At 38.5% G+C, this 24,253-nt stretch overlaps 1 protein-coding gene across 2 annotated transcripts in view; it reads left to right on the top strand.

Annotated features, from left to right (window-relative positions):
* Positions 1 to 24,253, top strand: part of LOC150080881 (uncharacterized) — a 597,772-nt gene that overhangs the window by 403,178 nt on the left and 170,341 nt on the right. For both annotated transcript variants that reach the window (XR_016547378.1, XM_090381140.1), the window contains exons 19-20: positions 4,027 to 4,146; positions 22,490 to 22,651. Coding sequence is in view for 1 of the 2 variants with exons in the window: in XM_090381140.1 (XP_090237266.1) it covers positions 4,027 to 4,146; positions 22,490 to 22,651 (282 nt within the window). In the remaining variant the exon portion in view is untranslated. The remainder of the gene's footprint in view (positions 1 to 4,026; positions 4,147 to 22,489; positions 22,652 to 24,253) is intronic.

The following is a 24,253-nucleotide window of genomic DNA, read 5'->3' on the forward strand; positions in this document are numbered from 1 at the left end:
TTCAAAGAGGTAACTACCATCAAGGGTAAAGGGAAGGGTTATTGCTTTCATAAAGGCAACTACGATGGTCTGAGACAGTATTTAAATTCTATACAGTGGGACCAATTGAAGATGTTACCAACAGCAAATTCAAAATGGGAAGCTACTAGGCTTTACGTACCAACTAAGAAATATTGTTCAAGGATTAGGCCTAAATGGATGTCAGATGAACTAATGAGACATATGACAGAGAAGAAAAATGCATGGGATACATAAAAATTAACATGTGACACAGAAGCCTATGACAGATACAAGTTGATCTGTAACCAAGTTACAAAGGAGGTTAGGCAGGCAAGGGCAGATTACTAGAAATCTTTGGCAAGGGATGTAAAGAAAACCAGCAAAGAATCAGATTAGTCCACTTGATATCGATGGGTCAACTGCTGATGATCCTGCTCAGGTAGCTAACAAACTAAATGAATATTTTACATCGACATTCACACATGAGGAGTTATTCAGCGAGGGGGAATGCCAGAGTTGAATCCTCGCTGAATAACTTACTGCCAGAGTTGAATAACATTCAACTCTGGCAGTAAGCTAGAGAATCTTGTAATAACTGAGAGTAAAGTCGAGGAGAAATTGTTGAAGATAAACACAAGAAAGGCACCTGGGGTGGATGGGATCTATCCAGTTATATTAAAGGAGGCAGCAAAGGAAGTAAGCAACCCCTTAGCCATAATTATGAGAGCTTCCTTGGACTCAGGGGAGGTACCCACAGACTGGAGATGTGCAAATGTGACCCTAATTCACAAAGGAGGATCAAAGGCTGACACAAGTAATTATAGACCTGTGAGTTAATTATAGACCTCCATTAATTTTCCTGGAACTTCTGTTCCAGGAAAATTAATGGAGGCGCTGGTTAAAGAAGCACTGCAGTATCATCTAGACAAGACTTCAGTTATAGCTCGGACACAGCATGGTTTTGTTAAGGGGAAGTCTTGCCTGACCAATTCGATGGGATACTATGATGTAGTCACAAAAGAACTGGATGCAGGGAATAACTTTGATATTATATACTTGGATCTTAGAAAGGCTTTTGATACTGTTGCACATGGAAGACTGCTGCACAAGTTGGAGCAGTGTGGCATTAGAGGCAAATTGCTGCTATGGATAAAGTGGTGGTTGAGGGGGAGAAGACAGAGAGTGGTAATCAATGGACACTGCTCATCGTCTGACTAATGTTATTAGTGAAGTCCCTCAGGGTTCAGTGTTGAGTCAATTATTGTTTTCTGTATTTATAAATGATATTGATGATGGTATATCAAGCTTAATGTTTAAGTTTGCAGATGATACAAAGTTGGCAGGGTTGTCAAGGACACTACTGACATTATGCTGCTGGAACAGAATCTGGAAAGGTTGAGCAGATGGACTGAGAGGTGGCAAATGAAGTTTAACATTGACAAATGTAAAGTACTACATATGGGAAACAGCAACACCAGAGCAACGTATCAACTCTGTGGTATTACACTGAAAGTGGTAGAGAATGAAAAGGACCTGGGGGTAATTTTGCAGGCAGATATGAAGTTCTCTCAGCAGTACAAGACACATTTTTCTAGCAGGGATAGGGAGGTGATTATTCCCTTGTATAAGGCAATGGTCAGGCCACACCTTGAGTACTGTATACAGATCTGGAGGCCTCATTTCAAGAAGGATGTGGATCTGCTGGAATGAGTACAGAGAAGGGCAAAAATTTAGTGAATATAACAAAGGGGTACTCTTACGAAGAAAGGCTTAAGTTTTGCAAATTACAGTGTCTGGAGACTAGGCACCAGCGAGGTGATCTGATAGAGGTGTATAAAGCCTTGATTGGTTTGAGCATGCTCAATGCTGATGTGATTCTTCCTCTTGCTCAGAATAATCATCTGAGAGGGCATAAATTCAAACTGAGGAAAGACAGATGTAGGATAGACAGAATTGGATAGTGCGGAAATTTGCCTTTAGCCAGCGGGTAGTTGGTTGCTGGAACAGACTTCCATCCATTGTCGTGGAAGTTGATAGCCTAAATAAATTTAAGGCTCAGCTGGACAGGTATTTCGAACGAATGGAGGAGGGTTGAAGTGGAAGTGGTTTTTTTTTTTTTTTTTTTGGCTGATGCTGCATAAGCTTGCTTTCTTGCATCATATGCCTGTACTAATGCTAATTATAATTTCCCTGTGAAGGTCCAGTGTGTTTGAACTCTGACCCTGTCTCGTTGAAATTCAGGATCAATTTTCACACACAGGGCAGGAATGAGTAATTGGGAACCATTCTGGGTCATGTGCATTTAGCATAAAACTTCTGATCCTAACATTTGTCCAGATGTTATCAATAAGATTGTCCTTGTGGGGATGAAATCTTTTATTTCTGATTCCACCTTAAACTCTGTTCTTTGTTTAAACCAGGGATGTCCATTTTGCAGGCCAAGTGTAGCTATGCCTTTACATAGTATAGCCTACTGTCATGTAGGCAATCCTACATGACAGTAGGCTATACTATGTAAACTACAAAAAATATAGTTAATATGGACAATCTGGAAATTATGTTTGTGAACATTATGAGTTCTATATTTATTTAAGCATGAAATATTCATTTGAGTATTCAAAATTTAAATAGATCATAATAGAGTCATCTCTGCCATCTGCTTCTGGTTGCTAAATACTCAAGTCCAATTGTTGTTTGCTGTGTTTTTGTATTATTTCATTGTTAGAATGTGGTTCTGTTATTTAACTCAAGAGTATACATGTAAAAACTTGTGGTAGTGACACATTTAGAGTAAAAACTACCTCACACAATACATGTATTTACCATTAATACATGCACAGCTTGCTCATGCAAATACACAACTTCTGATTTTTAATCCACTTTTAGAACTTGTTCTTCCAATTTGATCAAAGAAAAACTAGATATTTTGGCTAAGCAACCATAACTGGAAGCTTATTAATTCAGTCATAGTGAGAAGAAACCCCAAAAATGTCTCTGCCCCTTTCAATCCAGATTGACTCAATTCTCTTGTTTTCAATCCTGGGCCAAGAAGATTATCAGAAAAGTCGGCATTGAAAGTGTTATTTACATAAAGTTGTAACTCACATAATATATGTATGGGACAGGCATTAAAACTGAAGTAAGTAGTAAATAAGGTGGCATTCATTTGCATTAAAAAAGCAATTTAAAAATTTAATTACAGCAATCAAACTCAGATGAACAGTTTTCACAAAAACGCAAGAATTTTCTTTGCAATTAATTTTCAAGTACTATCTTAATTAGAACCTGTTTTCTCTACTTTATGTAAAATGACAAATACTGGAAATATTAAACATGTTTGTTTAGTGCCCGGGTAAAATCTTCAAAAAAAAAAAAAAAAAACCCTCAGTACATTTTAGATGGAAATGCTCTTGAATGGTAATGGGGGGGGGCTGTGTATACACATGTTTCTAAGTTGTACTTCTTTCAAGACTCATCAGGCCATTTTTACTGCCACATGCACTCCCAGGTTAATTGAGAAACCTGACTTCTCAACTTGCTGTTGAATGAATGTTTGTGTGAATTTGCGGTGTGTAAGAGTTATTTAAATAAGTTAAATAAATTGACAAGAATAGCTTCTGTTTGTGGTAAGAAAAGAGAAAGTCCTCTATGGCAGATTGGTTTTGCCATTTTTTTTGGATAAGTCTAGGTTTGAGTTCTGTCACAGACTAGAGGAATTTTTAAAGTACTCTTCAGTGGAGCTGCAGTTAGTTTATCTTAATGCCATTGCAGCATTAGTAATTATGGCTAATTACCAATGCTACTTTCCAGCAATTAGAATCAAATTCTGTTAAGTTACCAATGATAAATTTTCACTTGGTTGCATGAATTTTTATCACATTATGCTGTGTAATCAGCCCAACCATATATCCTTTTGTGTTTTTTCAAGTATTTTAATATTCCTATTCATAATGTACTTAAAATGATTCAGTTTTTAAATATGCTCATGTTATATGTTTATCATCATAAAATTCTTTTGATATATAGGAAGTGGCAGAGCCTCTGATGGACCTAAAACAAGCAGTTACTGAAGTAGAAAATAATAAGACATTCCGAACAATTTTGTCCATTCTTCTATCTGTAGGGAATTTTTTAAATGGTGTTGAGGTTAGTTCATATTTTAAATATTATTAGTTCCTCCTATAACCTAAAAATATAGATTAATTTGACAAACAATTCCTCTCAATTTTCAAGCTATACAGAGTATCCAAAAAAAAATTATATATATATAATATTTTTGAGTGATCACTGAATTATGAACACCTACCTAATACTTTGTGGGTCCTCCTTTTGCCCTCAGTACAGCAGCTATCCGATGTGGCATTAATTCAACAAGATGTTGGAAGCATTCGTTAGGTATGACCAACCAAGCTGTGTGTAATGCTGTCCGCAATGCAGGTATGAAGGTGACTGGTGTATCCAGACACCTGATATGCCTTTCCATAATGTCCCACAAGTGCTCTAGGGTGGGTAAAGTGCCTGCCTGGCAACCCAAAGGTCGCAGGTTCGAATCCTGCCTCGGACTTGGATCAGAGTACTGCAAAAACCTCGGGAGGTGCATTATGGCCACAGAAGCCGATGCGCCAACAACTACCAAAAAAAAAAAAAAAAAAAAAAGTGCTCTATTGGATTGATATTGGGGGAGTTTGGAGGCCAATCAGTATGCTGGAAGTCTTACTGTGTTCCTCAAACCATTCCTGTACAACAAGTGCCCGATGGCTCGGCACATTGTCATCTCGGAAGACGCCATCGCCATTCAGGAAAAAGTGTAACATAGCAGAGTGTACACAGTCAGCAAGTTGACGATAGCGGAGACCACTGATATGTTGTTCCACATGCACCAGGGGTCCATGTTCCTGCCATTGAAACATGTCCCACACCATACAACCGCCTCCACCGGCCTGCACTTTTGATACCATGCATGATGGATCAAGAGCCTCATGTTGTTGACGCCAAATCCGTACACGACCATACATGGTGTGGAGTAAACAACATGACTCATCCGAGCAGTACACCTTCTTCCAGTCTTCTAACGTCCAACTTACATGCTCTTTGCACCAGGCGAGTCTTTTATACTGATGAACCTTGGTTAGGAGAGGATGCTGTAGGGGTCATCTGCTGGTATAGCCCATACGTGCGAGTGTGCGATGCATGGTCATGCAAGATATTGTTCCGGGTTGGCCCATGTTATATTGGGAAGTAAACTCTTCAACAGTGCTACGCTGTTCACCTGTACGAGTCGGCGGACCCGGCACTCACCTCTAACATCAACCTTTCGCTGACCTTTGCAGTTTTGCCGTTGGGTCATTGTTTGACCATTTTGACGCCGGTCCTGGTACACTTTAACTATGGTGGCTCTCAAACACCCCACCAGTTTAGCCGTTTGGGAAATCGAGTTACCAGCTCATGAGCACCCACAATCTGTCCTTTATAATCCTTCCTTTTACCCATCATGCTCGGAATATTACTACCTACTGAACCACTGACACCTTATCTATGCTACATAGGTTGACTAACTCTGCACTCTCGTACCTCACGTGGTCAATTGGTTGCATTCAGTTTTCATAGGGGTGGTCATAATTCAGTGATCACTCAGTGTATACAGGGTGATTCACTTCCAGTGCAACAAACTTGCAGGAGGTGTAGGGGGCACAAAGATGAATCGGAATCACATAGCATTGCAGGGTCCGAAATGCCTTCGTCATGCGGTAGAGGACGTTGAACGGGAGGTCACGTGAACAGCAATCCCGCTGGAAGTCAGCATTTGCAAACCGGTTCCCGAGGCAGTAGGAGATGGACGAGTATTCAAACGTTGAACTGGCCGACATGCACCTCGCATATGGAGCTGCAGACTGTAATGGGTGCGCCGCTGTGTGCTTGTACCAGGAACGTTTCACGCACAGGCGTGCTCCTCATCATATGATTTTCGCACGTGTACACAGAAGGTTACGTGAGACTGGTTGTTTCATGAGAGGTACCATGAATCGAGAGCGAACGACGAGGACGCCAAACAATGAGGAGAATGTCCTACATCTTGCAGAAGGCAATCAGAGTACGAGTACTCGAGCAATAGGCCAACGATTGGGTATTTCCCAATCCACTGTATGGAGGATACTGTCAACAAACCAAATAAGTTCATACCATCTGCAAAGTGTTCAATCATTGGAGCCTGCAGATTATCCACTCCGGAGGACTTTTGCTACTTGGTTTCTTCAACAGAAACGGTTCGCAAATGCTGACTTCCAGTGGGATCGCTGTTCACGCGACCTCCCGTTCAACGTCCTCTACCGCATGACAAAGGCATTTCGGACCTTGCAATGCTATGTGATTCCGATTCGTCTTTGTGCCCCCTACACCTCCTGCAAGTTTGTCGCACTGGTAGTGAATCACCCTGTATATATATAGTGTTAACAGTTAATACTGTTAAAGTTGTTTAATTAATCAGCTATTTCTTCAGTTATTGGACTTCTAAGTTGTTTATATATCACATATACATAAGGGTGGTGTCAGGATTTTCTAAAGATGTAGGGAGCTAAAGCATTATTCTGGGGTTTAGAGATTATAATGATCATGTAACAGTAAAAAAATGCACATTATTTTAATCATAAGGGTTGTTGTCTACTCCTTTAGTTCTATTTAGAATTCCAGCTAATGGTAATTAGTGTATAGTAGTTCATGGAAACACATTCCACTTTGCTAGTTCAAATGAAGATTAGAACATATATTGTGATTCCGCTAACACAATAGGAAATCCATTGATGGGCTCCACAGTTTTAAAAATAGCTGGCAGTATTTTTGAAATAAAAGCGCAATATATAACAGTCAACAGAAAATCTGGGTTTCAATTGTGCTTTTCATTGTTGAGGTTAATTTTTGTGTTCTGTAGGTTATTTTATGCTATCTGCAGATAAAGTAAAAAATATAGGGTGAAAAATCTCTAACAAGTCTCTATGTAGATCAAAAAGAGAACTGCTCAATTTTCCTCATTCCACACTTCATTATATGGCCCATAATATAATTTAAGGAACCTCATTACAAATTCAAGAAGATTTCTCTAAAGAATGAAAGAGGCCTTCTGTGTTGGTAATTAGCATTAGTAGTGGCAAATGATGCAAGAAAGCAAGCTTATGCAGCATCAGCCAAAAAAGAAAAAAAAAAAAAAGACACTTCCCATTTCACCTACTCATTCCTTCCAATAATATTTCCAGTTCTTTCTTGAATTTATTAAGCTATCAAATTTCATAACAACAGAAGGAAGTTTGTTCCAGCAATCACCCATCTGCTGCTAAAGGCACACTTCCACATATCTATTCAAACTGTCTGAGACCATTGTATAGTGGTCTCTGACAGTTATTAAATTCTGTACAGTGCAACCAACTTATGATGTTACCAACAGCAAATTCTAAATGGGAAGCATTCAAGGAATTAATCTTGGAAGCTACTAGGCTTTTCATATCAACTAAGAAATAATGTAAATGGATATCGGATGAACTAATGAGACTCGTGGTAGAGAAGAAAAATGCATGGGATGCATACAAATCATCAGGAGATACAGAAGCCTATGGTAGATATACAATGGCAGGCAAAAAAATTGCATCATCATAAAAAAAGTAATGTTTATAGTGAAACGTATAAGATATTGTTTGATTACAGTCATTTTGTTTGTCGCAAAGATACTGCATCAGATAATGCTTCTATTGCTCGGACAGTAATTGTAAAGTATTGCATCTGCTACTATAAATACGGCATTGGAAGGGTATACATGCTCATTATTATCCTGTTTTGCGGAGGTATAAGCATGGCTCCATATATTCAGTTGAACCAAAAAAAAAAAAAAGTGTAGTTGTTGCTCCGTTCCAGAGAGAGGTTTCTATATGTGCTATAGCTGATAAAATAGGCTGCCACCAGTCAACAGTATCCTGGGTGCTGAAATTAAAGCATGAAACTGGTGATGTAAAGATAAGATCTGGATCAGGCCATAAGAGAGTGACTATGCCTTCCCAAGATCGATATTTGAAACGGCTATGCCTTCATAATTGGCATGCTAATGCTCCTGATCCTGATCTAAAAACTGGATTTTGAGATGGCCTCTGGTGTTGTAACAAGTGCACGAACTATCCAAAGATGTCTTTCAGAAAGTGGTCTGCATGCCTATCGGCCCAAGAAGAGAAGCCTTTGTTCACCCAACAAATGAGGAAGAAGCGACTTGCTTGAGCTAAAATGCGTGTTTCATGGACAAAAGAGCAATGGGACACCGTCATCTTTTGTGACAAATTGAAATTCAACCTACGTGGCTCGGATAGGAAGCAATATGTCAGAAGACGAAAATCAGAGGTATACCATCCTGACTACATAACACCGACTGTAAAGTTCCCCGCTGGTCAGGTGGTCTGGGGATGCATAACAAGCAAAGGGGTGGGGCGAATTAAGTTTATTAACAGAACAGTGAATGCAGAAACCTACACTGCTTGCTTGGAAGAGTGCCTGAAACCTGTTATTTGGGATCACCACGCAGACGTCCAAAACTGCATTTTTCAACAGGACTCAACACCTTGCCACACAGCAAAATTGGTAAGTTTGTGCTATTTAGATTTAATGATGTGTTTGTCTTCTTGTCTCACAAGGCTTAAAACATTCTTATGTCATTGTTTTTCCTCGTTTTTCCCCCCTTAAGATGCAGTCATACCTCAGAAATGCTGGCATTACAGTGTTGGACTGGCCTGGCAACAGTGCAGATTTGAACCTTACTGAAAATTTCTGGTACATAATGTCATCTAAAATTGCTCAGAAGAAGCCAACAAGTAAGATTCGGCTGCAGGCGAGCACTGTAAGGGAGTGGTACCACGAAATTGGGCAGCCGTATATCTGGAAGTTGATTAACTCTATGCTAGATCATTGCAAGACTGTACTACCAATTTTAAACACACACACCAACCGTTTATGACTGGCTGAATAATGAAATAAAATAAAATAAAATGATAGAAAAGACTGTAAAATAATATTTACAAAAAACTTTTAATCATTTACAAAAAAAAAAAAAAAAAAACTATAACAAAAGTAAAATAAGTAAATAAGTTAAAATGCATTAAAATATAAATATAAAAGCGATAAAAAGACGATAAAAAACACTAGAGCTTTCGGAGGTGTCTTCCTCCTTCCTCAGTAATAGTGAGACTTAAATGACACATCCTTAAATACCAGGTTCACGGCACACGTGGATGACCAGGCGCATACTCAGCATTCCTTTCACTTGTACCGGAACCGGAAGTGGACTGGATACGTGGAAAATTAAAACGTTTGTCTCTTGTCAAAACCACTGCCTCAAAAAGGGGGTGAAGCCTAACTCCCCTGTCTCTGTTTATACTATTGTTACCATAGGATCCAATCCACAGACTTTCCAGCCACTTGCGGTCCCAGAATCTATGCGCCCGGTCAAGGATGACAGCGTTGTCAGGGGAGATCTGGTGTTGTTTTTCCCAATAGTGCTCGGCAATGGCGGATTTATTGAGCTCTGTGGTCTCCGTATCGCTCGTGAATGTTCTCCCAGACGGTCCTTGAGACATTATTGCAAGACTGTAATTCAGCTCGAGGAAGAACAACAAATATTGAGGACTTATTTTGCTGATTTATAGTAGATAATACTATTATGTTAACTTGTCATTTCAGTTTGTACACGTAAATGCAATAAAATGTACGTTTGGTTGTCATGATTGTCATTTGCATGATTTCTCATATTTCTATTAATTACGCATTTTACCCTTTGGGAAGATATTTATGGCAATTACGTATATCAGGTGGACTATTTTTATTGGATTTCATTCACAGAGATATATATCCAATCTAACAAATGCATTTTAAACATTGCTGCAACCCACAATGCAGCACAAAACACATTATTTGCAAAATTCATAAGTGATGCAGTTTTTTTGTCTGCCACTGTAAGCTAGTCTGTAATCAAGTCACAGAGCTGGTTAGACAAATGAAGGCAGATTATGAGAAATCTTTGGGGCAGAATGCAAAGAAAAACAACAAAGACTTCTTTACTTATGTAAACTCAAGACCGGAGAGGCCAAAACAGATTGGTCCCCTTGTTATCAATGGTTTTACTGTCGATGAGCCTGCTGAGGTAGCTGACAGTGAATGAGTATTTTACATCTACATTCAGACATGAGGAATTCTGTAGGGAAGTGGAGGCCAGAAGCTAATCAAACTCTAACAGGGAGCAAAATGATTTTGATTTTGTGACTGAGAGCAAAATGGAGGAGAAATTGTTGAAGTTAAACATAAGTAAGGCATCTGGGGGTGGATGGAATCTATCCTGTTATATTAAAGGAAACAGCAAAGGAAGTAAGCAAACCTTTGGCCATAATTATGAGAGCATCCTTGGACTCAGGGTAGGTCCTCACGGACTGGAGTTGTGCAAATGTATCCCCAAATCACAAAGGGTGGCACAAGTAATTACAGATCTGTAACTTCTGTTACAGGGAAAATAATGAAGTCGCTGATTAAAGAAGCATTGTAGGATCATCTAGACAAGACTGCAGTTATAGTTCAGACACAGCATGGGTTTGTTAAGGTGAAGTCTTGTGTGACCAATTTGATTGGATACTATAATGTGGTCACAAAGGAATAGATGCAAAAAATAATTTTGATATTATATACACTTGGATTTCAGGAAAGTTTTTGATACTGTTGTCCACGGAAGACTGCTGTACAAATTGGAGCAGTATGCATTAAAGGCAAGATTCTGCTATATATAAAGGGATGATTGAGTGGGAGAAGACAGAGAGTGATAATCAATGGATACTGCTCTTCATGGACTAATATTACTAGCGGAGTCCCTCAGGCTTAATGCTAAACTTTGCAGATGATACAAAGGTTGGCAGGGTTGTTAATGACAGTAATGAGAGTACACTATTGTAATAGGATCTTGAAAAGTTGGGCAAATGGGCTGAGTGGTAGGAGTGAAGTTTATCATTAAAAAAAAATGCAAAGTACGACATAAGGATAGCAGTAACCCCAGAGTATTGTACTATGTATGGTACTACACTCAGGGTAGTGGAGAATGAAAAAGACCTTGGGGTAACTGAAGTTTTCTGAACAGTGCAGACAGGCTGCAAGAGCAGCTCATGAGGTTTTGTCAATGATTTACAGGAATTTTGTTAGCAGGAGTAAGGAAGTGATTATAGCTTTGTATAAGGCAATGATCAGGCCACATGTTGAGTATTGCATACTGGTCTGGAGGCCTCATTTTAGGAAGGATGTAGAGCTAGAAGGGTATAGAGAAGGGCAACGAGATTGGTGAAGGGAAGAAAGGGGAGCTCTTACCATTAAAGGCTTCAGTTCTACAAATTGCTGCATCTGGAGACTAGACACCTGTGAAGTGATCTGGTTGTGGTTTTTAAGGCTTTGAATGGATTGAGCAATCTCAATGGTGAGGGGATTCTTCATCTTGCTCACACCATGCATACGAGTGGGCATAAATTCAAATTGAGGAAGAATGATTGCAGAATTGATGTGTGAAGACAAATTTCAGTCTGTTTGTGTGAAAGTGGATAGCTTAAATGAATTCAAGGAAGAATTAGACAAACCATTTGAAGGAATGGATATTTGAAATGGGAAGGGTTTTTTTTTTTTTTATTTATTTATTTATGCTTTGTAAGCTTGCATCATCTGCCACCACTAATACTAAATATACCAGTACACACACCCAGTTTTTCAGTAGATTCTGAATTGGCTAAACTAGCAAAACAATCAACTTTGATATCAGGTTTTGTTGGATCCCAGTAGAAGTATAACTTACTGGAAATGAGTGTATTATTAATGCATCCTCTCTAGAATACCATACACTGATTATACACCACTCAACATTCTACAAGTATGAAAATGTACATAGTACTTCATACTTGTAGAACAGAGTGGTGTTAGGAACAAGAGCAAGACTAAGTTAACAGTAAACTATTGAAATTGTAAAAATTTCAATAGGTTTCAATTCAGCAATAGTCCTCAAGCTTGAGACCAAACAGACAAGAAGAGGTCTTCAGATTTGGCATACCCCTGTTATCCATTCGCACTTACTTTCAGAAGAGATCTGATGTCTCTTCTGAATGCCATATTTGTCATACTGCACAAACTGTCCAACAACAAAGAACATTCAGGGAATAATCATAGAAGAAATACTCTTCAAGGCCTAAAAGGATGTCAGATGAACTGATGAGACTTGTGGCGTAGAAGAAAAATGTGTGCGATACATATAAATTATCAGGTGATACAGAAGCACATTACTAATTTATATATAAATTAGTAATAATCAAGTCACAAAAGAGGTCATGCAAGCTAAAGGCAGATTATGAGAAGTCTCTGGCAAAGATTGCAAAGAACAGCAGCAAAGACTTGTATGCTTATATTAATAGTAGAAGAAATGGGTTGAATCACATTAGGTCACTTAATGTTAGTGGGTTAAATATTGATAATCCTGCTCAGGTTGCTGACAAACTGAATAGGTATTTTGCATCTACATTCTCACATGAGAATTCTTTAGGGAAGGGGATGCCAGAAATTTTTCAAACTCTTAGGAAGCTAAATGATTTTGTGGTAACTGATAGGAAAGTGAAAAAGAAATTGTTGACGTTAAGCATAAAAAAGGCACATGGGGTAGATGAAATGTACCCGATTTATATTAAGGGATGCAACAAAGGAGTTAAGCAGAACCTTAACCATAATTATGAGAGTACCCTTGAATTCAGAGTAAGTACCTGTGTACTAGAGATGTGTGAATGTAGTCCCATTTCACAAAGGGGGATTAAAAGGTGAAATTATTAATTACAGACCTGGTAGCCTAACGTGTGCTCCCAGAAAATTAATGGATTCACTGGTTAAAAAAGTAATGCAGGATTATCTAGACAGGACTCCAGATATACTTCAGACACAGCATGGGTTTGTTAAGGGTACTCTTTTGTGAACAATCATTAAGGGTGGTCTTGTGTGAACAATCTCATTTAAAATTATGGTGCAATAACCAAAGAACTGGATGGAAAAATAATTTTTATATCATATACTTGGATTTCAGGAAGGCTTTTCTATCGCTGGACTTGAGAGGCCAATGTATTGCCAACATGTGCCCAATACATAAAGGTAGCTCTTAAAGTGAAGTGGATTTTGGTATTTTTTTTTTTTTTTTTTTTGGTTTTGTGTTGGAGTTACTGGCACAACAGCATATAATTTCCCAGACCAGTGATCTGCAGTTGATACATACAGTGTATTTTTTGTTTATTGACATGAAACTATTCTGTATAATGTGTGTACTAATTAGGACTTTCATGTTCTGCATTATCATTTTTTTTTTTTTTTTCCTGGTGATAACAGTTAATCATATGGAGATAATAAAAGCCATACATGACATTCATGGTTGCAGGATAGATGTGCGGAAGTGTGCCTTCAGCCAGCAGGCAGTTGATTGTTCAGACAGGCCTCCATCTGTTGTTGTGGAAGTGAATAATTTGAATAAATTTAAGGTAGGACTAGACAAATTCTTGGAGGGTATGGATGAGTGAAGTGTTTCTTTTTTTTTTTTTTTTTTTGCTGATTAACTTGGTTTTTTGCATCATTTGCCATTACTACTACTACTACTTTAGTATCAGTAGTGGCAAATGATCCAAGAAAAAATGCTTACAAAGCATCAGCCAAAAAAAAAAAAAAAAACCTAACGTCACCCATCCATACCCTCAACAAGTTTGTCTAGTTCTTTCTCGAATTTATTCAAACCACCCACCTGCTGGCTGAAAGCAAACTTCCACACATCTATCCTGCAACTATCTTTCCTTAAGTTGAATTTATGTCCCTCCATGTGTGTATTCTCAACAAGAGAAAGAATGCCATCAACACTTAGCTTACTTAATCCATTCAAGCCCTTAAATATCTGAATCAGATCTCTTTGTAGGTACCTAGTTTCTGGATGTTGCAATTTGTAGAACGGAAACCTTTCTTTGATAAGAGCTCCCTTTTGTTTGCTTCACCAATCTGGTTGCCCTTTGCTGCATCCGTTCCAGCAAATAAAGTGAAGCCTCCAGACACGTATACAGTACCCAAGATGCAGCCTAAACTTGGTATTTTTCAATAGGATAATCACATCCTTATCATCCTTGCTAGAAAAATTTCTTTATATCATTGACAAATTGCCATCAGCCGGCCTGACAGCCTGTCTGCACTGGTCACAGAACTTCATATCTGACTGTACAATTATCTTCAAGGGTGTTTTCATCTTCCACTATCCTGACTGTAGTACCACATAGTTGGTATATTAAGCTGTAATTACTGCTACTCATATGTAGTACCTTCCATTTGTCAATGTTAAACTTCATTTGCCATTTCTCAGGCCATCAATCTAATTTTCCTAGATCATGTTGCAGTATCTTACCGTGATTACTGTTATTACCCACCCTGCCAACCTTTGTATCATCTGAAAACATTAAGCCTGATATACCTTCATGAATATCATTATTAAATATTGAAAACAATGGGCCTAGCATTAAACCCTGGGTGACTCCACTAATAACATTAGTTCACAAAGAGCAGTTCCATTAATAACCACTCTCTCTTCTCCCACTCAACCATCCCTTTACCCACAGCACTAACTTGCCCTTAATGCCACATTTCTCTAGTTTTTACAGCAGTCTTTTATGTGCAACAGTATCAAGAGCCTTCGTGAAATCCAAGTATATGATATCAATGTGGCATACAAATGTTGGCAGAACGGTTAATGACAGTAATCACGGTTAGCTACTGCAACAAGATTTAGGAAAATTAGGTCAATGGGCTGAGAAATGGCAGTTGAAGTTTAACATTGAAAAATGGAATGTACTGCATATGGTAATTCCAGATTAGCATTAGTTGAGACATATGATGCAAGAAAGCAAGCTTATACAGCATCAGCCAAATTAAAAAAAAAATTTTTTTTATTAATTCCCTTTAATTCTACAATGGCAAAGGTTAATCCAAACATAAATACCCACATTCCAGACGACATACAGGGAAATCACATAGTTAATCAACATAACACTCAGTTATGTCTAACCCTGGTCATCCGCTGATGAGCCCCCAGCAGCTCAATGTCCCTCAGTGCCCGGACCACCAATATTTTTAAATCGGACACTGTTATCCCCATTGTACAGATGAGGGTCGCTGAAGTGCGACACCACACCCCTTTATTGGAGACAGTAATTGTTGAGACAACAGATTGGATGTTATCAAACTCCAAGGCTATTGCATTCTTTAAACTAGTATTTCTGTTATAATACTCTTTCTTCCTTCTATGCAGTACCTCAAGTTCCTCTCCTATTCTCACCACTTGTGCATCTGAAAGGAACAGGGACCCACCTTTTGCACACATAAGGTCCGGTTTGTGAATACCTTCCACAGTGGTAAAGCATGGTTCTTTTCTGACTAGCCATCCTTTCTGCTGGAGTCTATTTTCCACAATGGCATCATGTTGTTGCACTCTCAAACTGTGTGTATGGATGCACCTCTGTGATATGTGGGCGAGCAACTCAGCCTCATTGCATCCTGCATGTTCTCTCTGTACTATATCCTATTGATGTTTTGGAGAGGGTAGGAAGAGCGTTAATCCTCATTCTTATGAGGTCAATATACGCATGGCCGGACAACAATTTGGTTCCATCACCTACCCACCAGTGCCAAGAGCGGACCTTTCCTGATTCTCTTAGTCCCTGACCATCAAAATACTCATGTAAGAGGCAGGTCCACACTGCCCCTTCACTGATGCCTTAGTCTCCAATCTAACTGCCCTATCTTGTTGTAACTTCTGGATGTTTCTCAACTCTGCCTTAACATGTGGCAGATTTACAATATGTCTAGTCAAGGCTGAAGATGAGTATGGGAGCTTCTCCAACCTATTCTTTCTTCTTCAGAAGAGGGCTCATCCATCGATAGAATGGAATTCCCAACCCCCTCCAAGATATCAGCATGGATGTAAGCCGAGACCGTATCATGTGGCAGGTGGAGCCATTCTCTGACTGCAGACCTCAATTGGGTATCTAAAGTATTCAGCCTTCCGGCCATAACTCTACCCAGAACTAAGCTATGAAACAGCCTGGGTATTACATACGTCCTGAGGAGAAATACCCTTTGCTGTGGCTTCAGCAGAGCTTTCCTCAAACGCATAAGTATATTTACCAAGGTGGCCCCAGCCATTGCTCTCTCCAAGGGAGTAACCTCTACCCTGAGGTAATGCCTTGCAGAAGCTATTTGCCTGGTTTGAAGGCGATGGTCACCAGCAAAGAAGCTCCTATCATCAACCTTCAGCTTCTTGTCTCTCCTCAATGGGATCAAAGACAAAGTTCAACGTTTAGATATATTGACTTGCAGGCTTCTTTTATTCAAAAATTGGTTTGTTCTATCATTGGAGCTTGGAGGATGTTGAAGCTACTAGGACAAGATCATCAGCAAATGCCATGGCATTAACTTTAAATTTATCTACATCAAAGCCGATATACGCAGGGAGATCCCTCACTAACATGTCAATAACAAGATTAAAAAAGACAGGTGATAAAGGATCTTCCTGCTGAACACCATTACTGGGGTGAATAGCATGGCACTCACTGGCAAATCTCATCTCAGTTGTAAATTATTTTGAAGAAGACATATAATTTAAAAGACATATATAATTTAAAGTCTTGAATGGTTTGAACATGCTCAATGCTGATGGGATTCTTCCTCTTGCTCAGAATAATTGCTTGAGAGGGCATAAATTCAAATTGAGGAAAGACGGATAGATGTGTGGAAGTTTGCCTTTAGTGGTTGATTGCTGGAACAAACTTCCATCTGTCGTTGTAGGAGTTGATAGCTTAAATAGATTCAAGGTAGAACTAGACAAACATTTGGAGTGAGTGGATGGGTGAAATGAGAAGTTTTTTTTTTTTTTTTTCCTTTTTTAGCTGCTGATGTTATATAAACTTGCTTTCTTGCATCATGTCCCTTTACTAATGCTAATGCTAAAAAGGAGACTGGAAACTTCTTCCTCTTCAGTTCTTCAAGAATTGCACCATGGCTCACACTGTCAAAAGCCTTCACTAAGTCAATAGATGCCAAATGAAGATTTCGTAAGTTCTCTTTTGATGACCTTAGTAAGGAGTGCAATATAAAGATGTTTTCTGCAACTCTATCGACCGGAAGGAATGGCCTTTGCTTTGGATCGATTTTGACTATAGATGTAATCCTCTTGACCAAAATTATATTTTACGTCCTCAATAATATAGATGCTACTGTAATTGGCCTAAAATCAGCTGGATTCTGAGCATCCTCCTTTTTAGGCAAAAAGATAGTACATGCCTTAAAGAGCACAGGCAGAAGGTGATCTAGCCACTTTTTCTCTATGTAGATCCCCCATCTTCAGAATAAGATTCTGGATCGGTTACTTCAGACACATGAGACTGTATGCTAAAGATATCTCTCCAAAACTCGAGAAAGGTAGTCGGCTCCACCACTTCCCTTGAAATCCGTACAGAATTAAGAATATTTAAGGCAAGTGCTTTCTATTTTTATAATATAATTGCTGGTTATTCGCAAAATCTCTCTTTCTTTGCATCCTCCTGCTCAAAGGTCTCGCTACAGTTCCATGAGTTTCAACTCAAGGTCTACTGGCATTCTATCATCAAGGGCTTGAGCTAATAAAACCTTGAGATAATGATGTTCCATCAATGGTGAGGGTGAATCTGCCAACGATTCTAACATTCGGTCATGCAGAGGTTCTTTTAAGTTGTTCACTGGGATACTCTCCCATACTTCCTCTGTCGATGGACTAATAGACTTGACCAAAAGACTATTAAACTCCAACGTGGAAACCACATTGAAAGCATGGGGTGGCACTGCTTGAGAGGGTACATATTTTGTTACTCCCCTCCAGGCAGAACCATATGCCTCACTTAGAGTCTGAGGCAAACCTTGATTAATATTAATAGTTTTTAGTCTCCTGATGAATTGGGCTGGCGAGTGGCCGATGGTCCAGTGTCCCATGGTATAAAGTCCTGAGAGCTCCCCAATTGTCCAGGGTCTCATCTTGTTTCAGAAGTCATACATCTCGATTGTCCAGGATATCTTAAATCCACCGGCAAGCCGGGATCGGTCACAGAGGTGCTCCCCCAAGTCCAGGGGCACCGTCTAAGGTAGTAGAAAACTCCACTAGTCCAGGGTCTCTAGTGACACTCGATGGTCCAGGGTCACTACCTAATAGAATACCTTGCACCAAATTGATATAGGACTCCATCTTCCTTCTTCCCTTTATCGCATCAACTGTTCAATGGGGAAACTTAGTCTGAAGTTTTTGATTAATATTCTTCGGCACTGATATTTGAACAATGGAAACTTCCGCATGGGCTAACATCGCAATCTCTTCAAGAGACCATATGGTTTTGACTCTTGTGATGTTGATTGCAGCATTAGCTTCAATAGGATGGGTCTCTCTTTCTTTCTTTCTAGTACCAAGGTTCTAGTAGCCCAAGCGGAGGAGATAGCCCCGAATGGGAAGAATAGTGTGTATCCTTTAGCCAGGCAAACCTGCCCGGCCCACACCATGAGGAGGTAGGGTACTCCGTGCTTGCGACTGATATTAGTAGCCACTTCATGGGCCAAAAACTAACATTGACAAATGAAATGTACTGCATATGGTAATTCCAGATTAGCATTAGTATTAGTCGAGGCATATGATGCAAGAAAGCAAGCTTATACAGCATCAGCCAAAAAAAAAAAAAAACTTCCCATTTTGCCCATCCGGTCACTCCAAATGTTTGTCTAGTTCAGCCTTAAATTTATTTAAGTTATCAACTTCCACAACAACAGATGGAAGTCTGTTCCAGCAATCAACTACCTGCTGGCTAAAGGTAAACTGCCGCACATCTATACTAAACTGCCGCCTTTCCTCAATTTGAATCTATGCCCCCTCAGGTTCTTAGTCTGAGCAAGCGGAAGTATCCCGTCAGCATTGAGCATGCTGCTCAAACCATTCAAGGCCTTATACACCTCAATCAGATCACCTTGCAGGTGCCTAGTCTCCAGATGCTGCAACTTGCAGAACTTAAACCTTTCTTCCTAAGCACACCCCTTTGTTCCTTTCACCAATCTTGTTGCCCTTCTCTGTACTTGTTCTAGGATGTAGAGTTACATCCTTTTAGGAAGGATGTAGAGTTACTAGTGGAAAATCAAGACATCCTTGAGAGTAACTGTACAGTCAGATATGCAATTCTCTGATCATTGCAGACAGGCTACCAGGTTGGCTCATGGGGATTTATCAAGGATATACAAAATTTTGCTAGCAGGGATACGGAGGTTATTATTCTGTTGTTTAATGCCAGGTTTAGGTTGTATCTTGGGCACTGTATACAGGTCTGGAGGCCTCACTTTAGGAATGATGTAGATCTGCTGGAATGGGTATAGCAAAGAGCAACTGATTGTTAAGCAACAAAAGGGAGCTCTTATCAAGAAAGATTTCAGTTCCAAATTGCAGCTTCTAGAAACTAAGCCTGCAGGGAGATCTGATTAAGGTGTTTAAGGTCTTGAATGGATTGAGTAAGCTAAACATTGATGTATTCTTCCTCTTCTTGTAGAGACTACTCATATGAGGGGGGCAAAAATTCACATTAAAGAATGATGGTTGAAGGATAGATGTGTGAAAGTCTGCCTTCAGCCAGCGGGTGGTTGATTGTTGGGACAAACTTCCATCTGTTGTGGAAGTGGGTGGCTTGAATAAATTCAAGGCTAGACAAATTTTTTGAGGGTATGGATGGGTGAAGTTATTATTATTATAATTATTATTATTTTTTTTTTTTGGCTGATGCTTTATAAGCTTGATTTTTTGAATCATTTTCCACTTTTTTTTGTCCTTGCTTTTTCCCATTATATATGGGGGCAGCATTTTTTATTGTTTTTGCATGAAAGTTTTGCAGCTGGATGCCCTTCCTGATGCCAACCCTCACCCTTTATCCGGGCTGGGGATATGCAGTGGTCATTCCCTGACCTTCCGCATCCTCCGTTATTTGGTGGTCACTGGCTCGAACCCCGTTCTAATCAAGAAGCGTGTGCTACGCACTATTGCTCCTGCTCACCTGGCTACGGAGGCACCTGAATCATTTTCCATTACTGATACTAATGTTGTAGTAGTGGTAGTGGTAGTAATGGCAAATGATTCAAGAAAGTAAGCTTATATAGCATCAACCTAAAAAAAAAAAAAAAAAAAACACTTTACCTGTCTGTATCCTTCAAGAAATTTGTCTAGTTCTCCCTTGAATTTATTCAACCCATCCACTTCCACAACAACAGATGGAAGCCTGGGCACCTCCGTAGCCAGGTGGGAAGGAGCAGCAGTGCGTAGCACACGCTTCTTGATTAGACCGGGGTTCGAGCCCGTCACCACCAGATACAGAGGATGTGGAAAAGTCAGGGAATGACCACTGCAAATTTCTGCACATCTATCCTGCAACCATGAATAACATGGATGTTTTTTTATTATTTTCATATGATTAACTGTTATCACCAAATATAAAAATGATAATGCAGGATATAAAAGTCCTAAATAGTACACTTATATAGAATAGTTTCATGTTGATAAACAAAAAATGCCATATGTATCAACTTCAGATCATTGGTTTGGCGAATTATAGCTACAGATGCTGTTGTGTCAGTAACTCTAACACAAAACCAAAACAGACTTCGCTTTTAGAGCAACCTTTGTGGTATTGATTATATGTTAGCAATACATTGTGATGCCTTATAATTAACCATGATAGTTCATTTCATTCTCTGGCTGCTGCCATCAAAATTTTTGGTTGTATTTCATCATTTCCATGAGATTTACTTACCCTTTTCTGATAAACAGTCATCTGCAATTTCAAAATTGCTAATTTCTTCAATATTCATCCTCACTCACATAGTTTTTGTTCAATAGAAAGCCTCTTACATCAGAAAACATTGATTCCAAATGCTTGTTCAATTCATTAACAATATCAGGTGGGTTAGCTAAGACTTTTCTGCGTCCTTTGTGGAAGGGTTCAGTCTGATTCATTTTCTTCTTCTTTGTATTCATATATGTTTGAAAAACTCCTTGTTCCCACCTTTGCTATCTTAGCCAGTGTTTTCTCATACTCAGCTATTGCTACCCTAATCTGTTGTGTAGTACTGTTACAGGTTATTTTATGACAAACACAGTCATGGGGAACCTGACAGGTTACTAAGTTTTTTATTTCCAGATTTTTATTTTTTTATATCAGCATACCAATATTTCTTCTTTCTTAGTGGATTTTAGTTAATTGCAGTACTTGTTTTAAGTAATTTTAATTTTAATGAGAAATTTAAATATTATTTAAAAAAAATATTATTTAAAAATAAACAACAACAAATATTTCTCCTGAAAATGAAAAAGCAGAGTTACTACCATAAAATATAAAAATGAAGGTAATAGTCATTTTTCAGCTCGTTTAGAGTGTGAAATTACTTATGTGTTTACATAATAATGTGTCTTGTTGAACTTTGCCTGCTACTGTCTGTAGCAGATACCTCTGCCACATGTCAGCCAGTGCACCAAACTACGTGTGAGCAATGTACTATTTATGATACACTGAAAAAAGAAACAAGCTCGTTGAAGTGAAATAGTCTTGCAGGACCTGACAGGTTCTTTGAATATTTAATCCCAGGTGAACAATTTGCCATTTCCAAAACATCTCAAAGAAAAGTTTGACTATATTTAGGAAGATAAAAAAAAAAAAAAATTCAGATTTTTAATCATTAATTTATGGTTAATGCACAACAGTTATTTTTAAGAGACACCTGTAAAGTCCTGCATGACATCTGCAGGCATTAATGCTCTTAAAAGTGAATTATTTTGTGATGGTTATTTATTTATTTTTTTTTTTTTGGAGCATTAGCAACTAAGGCCATATTGCTCCGGGGATATGTGGTGGTCATTCCCTGGCCTTTCCACATCCTCTGTATTTGGTGGTCATGGGCTTGAACCCCAGTCTAATCAAGAAGTGTATGCTATGCACTGCTGCTCCTGCCCACCTGGCTACGGAGGCAGCATTTTGTGATGGACAGTCTTAAATTTCCTGAAATGTAATAAGGAAGGGAGTTCTGTGTGTGTGTGTGTGTGTGTGTGTGTGTGTGTGTGTGTGTGTGTGTGTGTGTGTGTGAGAGAGAGAGAGAGAGAGAGAGAGAGAGAGAGAGAGAGAGAGAGAGAGAGAGAGAGAGAGAGAGAGAGAGAGAGAGAGAGAGAGAGATCTTGTGCAGTGTAGTTACATTATAGGCACATGGTTGTTTTTTATGGAAAACGGAATGTAATTTTTATTATTTCTAGATGAATAATTGTAAATTCTTGGTATAAGTACTTTTTAAAAGTATTTTATTATTTTAGGTTTGATTTATTTTTGACATACCAATATATTAATAGGCAAAAGGATTCCAGATAGACTATCTTTCCAAAGTTCCGGAGGTGAAAGATACTGTTCATAAGCACTCACTACTCCATCATATTTGCCAAATGGTTGTGGAGAAATTTCCAAATTCTAGTGACCTTTACTCTGAATTTGGAGCTGTCACACGATCTTCTAAGGTAATTATATTTCTCTCATTTTTCATAATTAGAATTTGAGATATTGTCATTGCATATTAGATATAAAAATTTCATTTCTTACATTTATTTTTACACTAAATGTCGGAGAAAAAATTGGCTTACCTTAAGGAGATAATGGAACTGTCTGAAAATTGAATTTATAGTTATATAATACTTTATCGCAACAGGAATAGTGTTGTCATTGTGCCTCCCTAACAGAGGTGTAACTGCAAATTCTGTTCCTTCCACAAAATTTTCAAATGGATTCTCTCCTGTGCTCTTTAACAACCATTGAGTCTTTACAGTGGTAGCTTACCTTGTCTGGAATTATGCTACTGTTCTTTGGGCTGCTTCAGACTTTTGATTTGTTCTTTATTGTGCATGTCTGGAACATATTGGTGTGGTGTTAGGGCCATGCCTTAATGATCAAAAATCATAGTAGTTTTAAGGGAATAGTGAACCCAGCCATGGTGGGATATTTCCTAACAGGATATCAGCATATTCTTGATTTGATGGAATAACAACCAGATAGTGGCTTGCATAGAAACTGGAGTTGTACCTTACTTAATCCTGTGTGCTAGTTTTCCATATTAAAAAAAAAAAAATCATTTGTTTTGGGTTTAGACTTCTGACTTGTCTTCACTGATTTAAAAAAAAAAAAATGAGTTTATATAAAAATTTTTTAATCATCTAAAATCTTTATTTAAAAATTCTGTTTGTACTTCAGCATGATCATGTAAGTCAGAGGAATTTAAAAAGGATATTATCATTAACCTATTTAGTAATCAAGTGGGCTTGAAATCAGTCCACTGTGCCTCTAAAACATCTTGGATTTTTTGATTTTCCGATGACTAAAATTCTTAATTTTTCACTTCCTGTTGTATTTGCTCCAGCTAGCACAGTGATTCTTTCTTTGCTTTGTTTTCCACCAAAACATTTATCATCCTTAAAAGCAAGTATTCTATTCGGTAAACATTTAAAGAATAAACCCATTTCGTCAGCATTAAAAACATCCTTAGGTTCATATTCTTCTTTAAGGTATTGTTCCTCCAACTGTTGCAATCTTCTTTGCTTACATTAACACTTTCTCCACAAATAATCTTTTCCACAATTCTGTGGCGCTTCTTAAATTTATCTAGCCACCCATTGCTCGCATTAAATTCTGTATTCCCAGGGACTGTGCAAATTTCAGAGCTTGTTGCTTAATTATAGGACCCGATATTGGTATATTCTTTTCACATATCATTTGCACCCATTTTAGAACAGCTTTATTAACATCTTCGCATATACACAACTTAATTCGGTAAATTTCCTACCATACCTTCTCAATCCTCTCCTGGAAAGGGATAGATCTATCTAATCCTGTAGATATAGCTAATGCTTTAGGCAATACTTTTGCAGAAATCTCAGCAACATCAGCCTATACTACCTCATTCCAAAGAATTAAAAACACTAAAGAAAAGCATGCTATTCATTTTCAAACTGCCCATCTTCTCCCATATAACAAACCTCTGCAATATTCTGAACTTTTACATGTCATTAAAACTTGACAATGGTGCTGCTGGGCCAGATGGGATTTATTATGTCATGCTACAACATCTT

This window comes from Mastigoproctus giganteus, chromosome 9, assembly GCF_048544385.1.
Source record: "Mastigoproctus giganteus isolate SK-2022 chromosome 9, ASM4854438v1, whole genome shotgun sequence".
NCBI classification, from domain to species: domain Eukaryota; kingdom Metazoa; phylum Arthropoda; class Arachnida; order Uropygi; family Thelyphonidae; genus Mastigoproctus; species Mastigoproctus giganteus.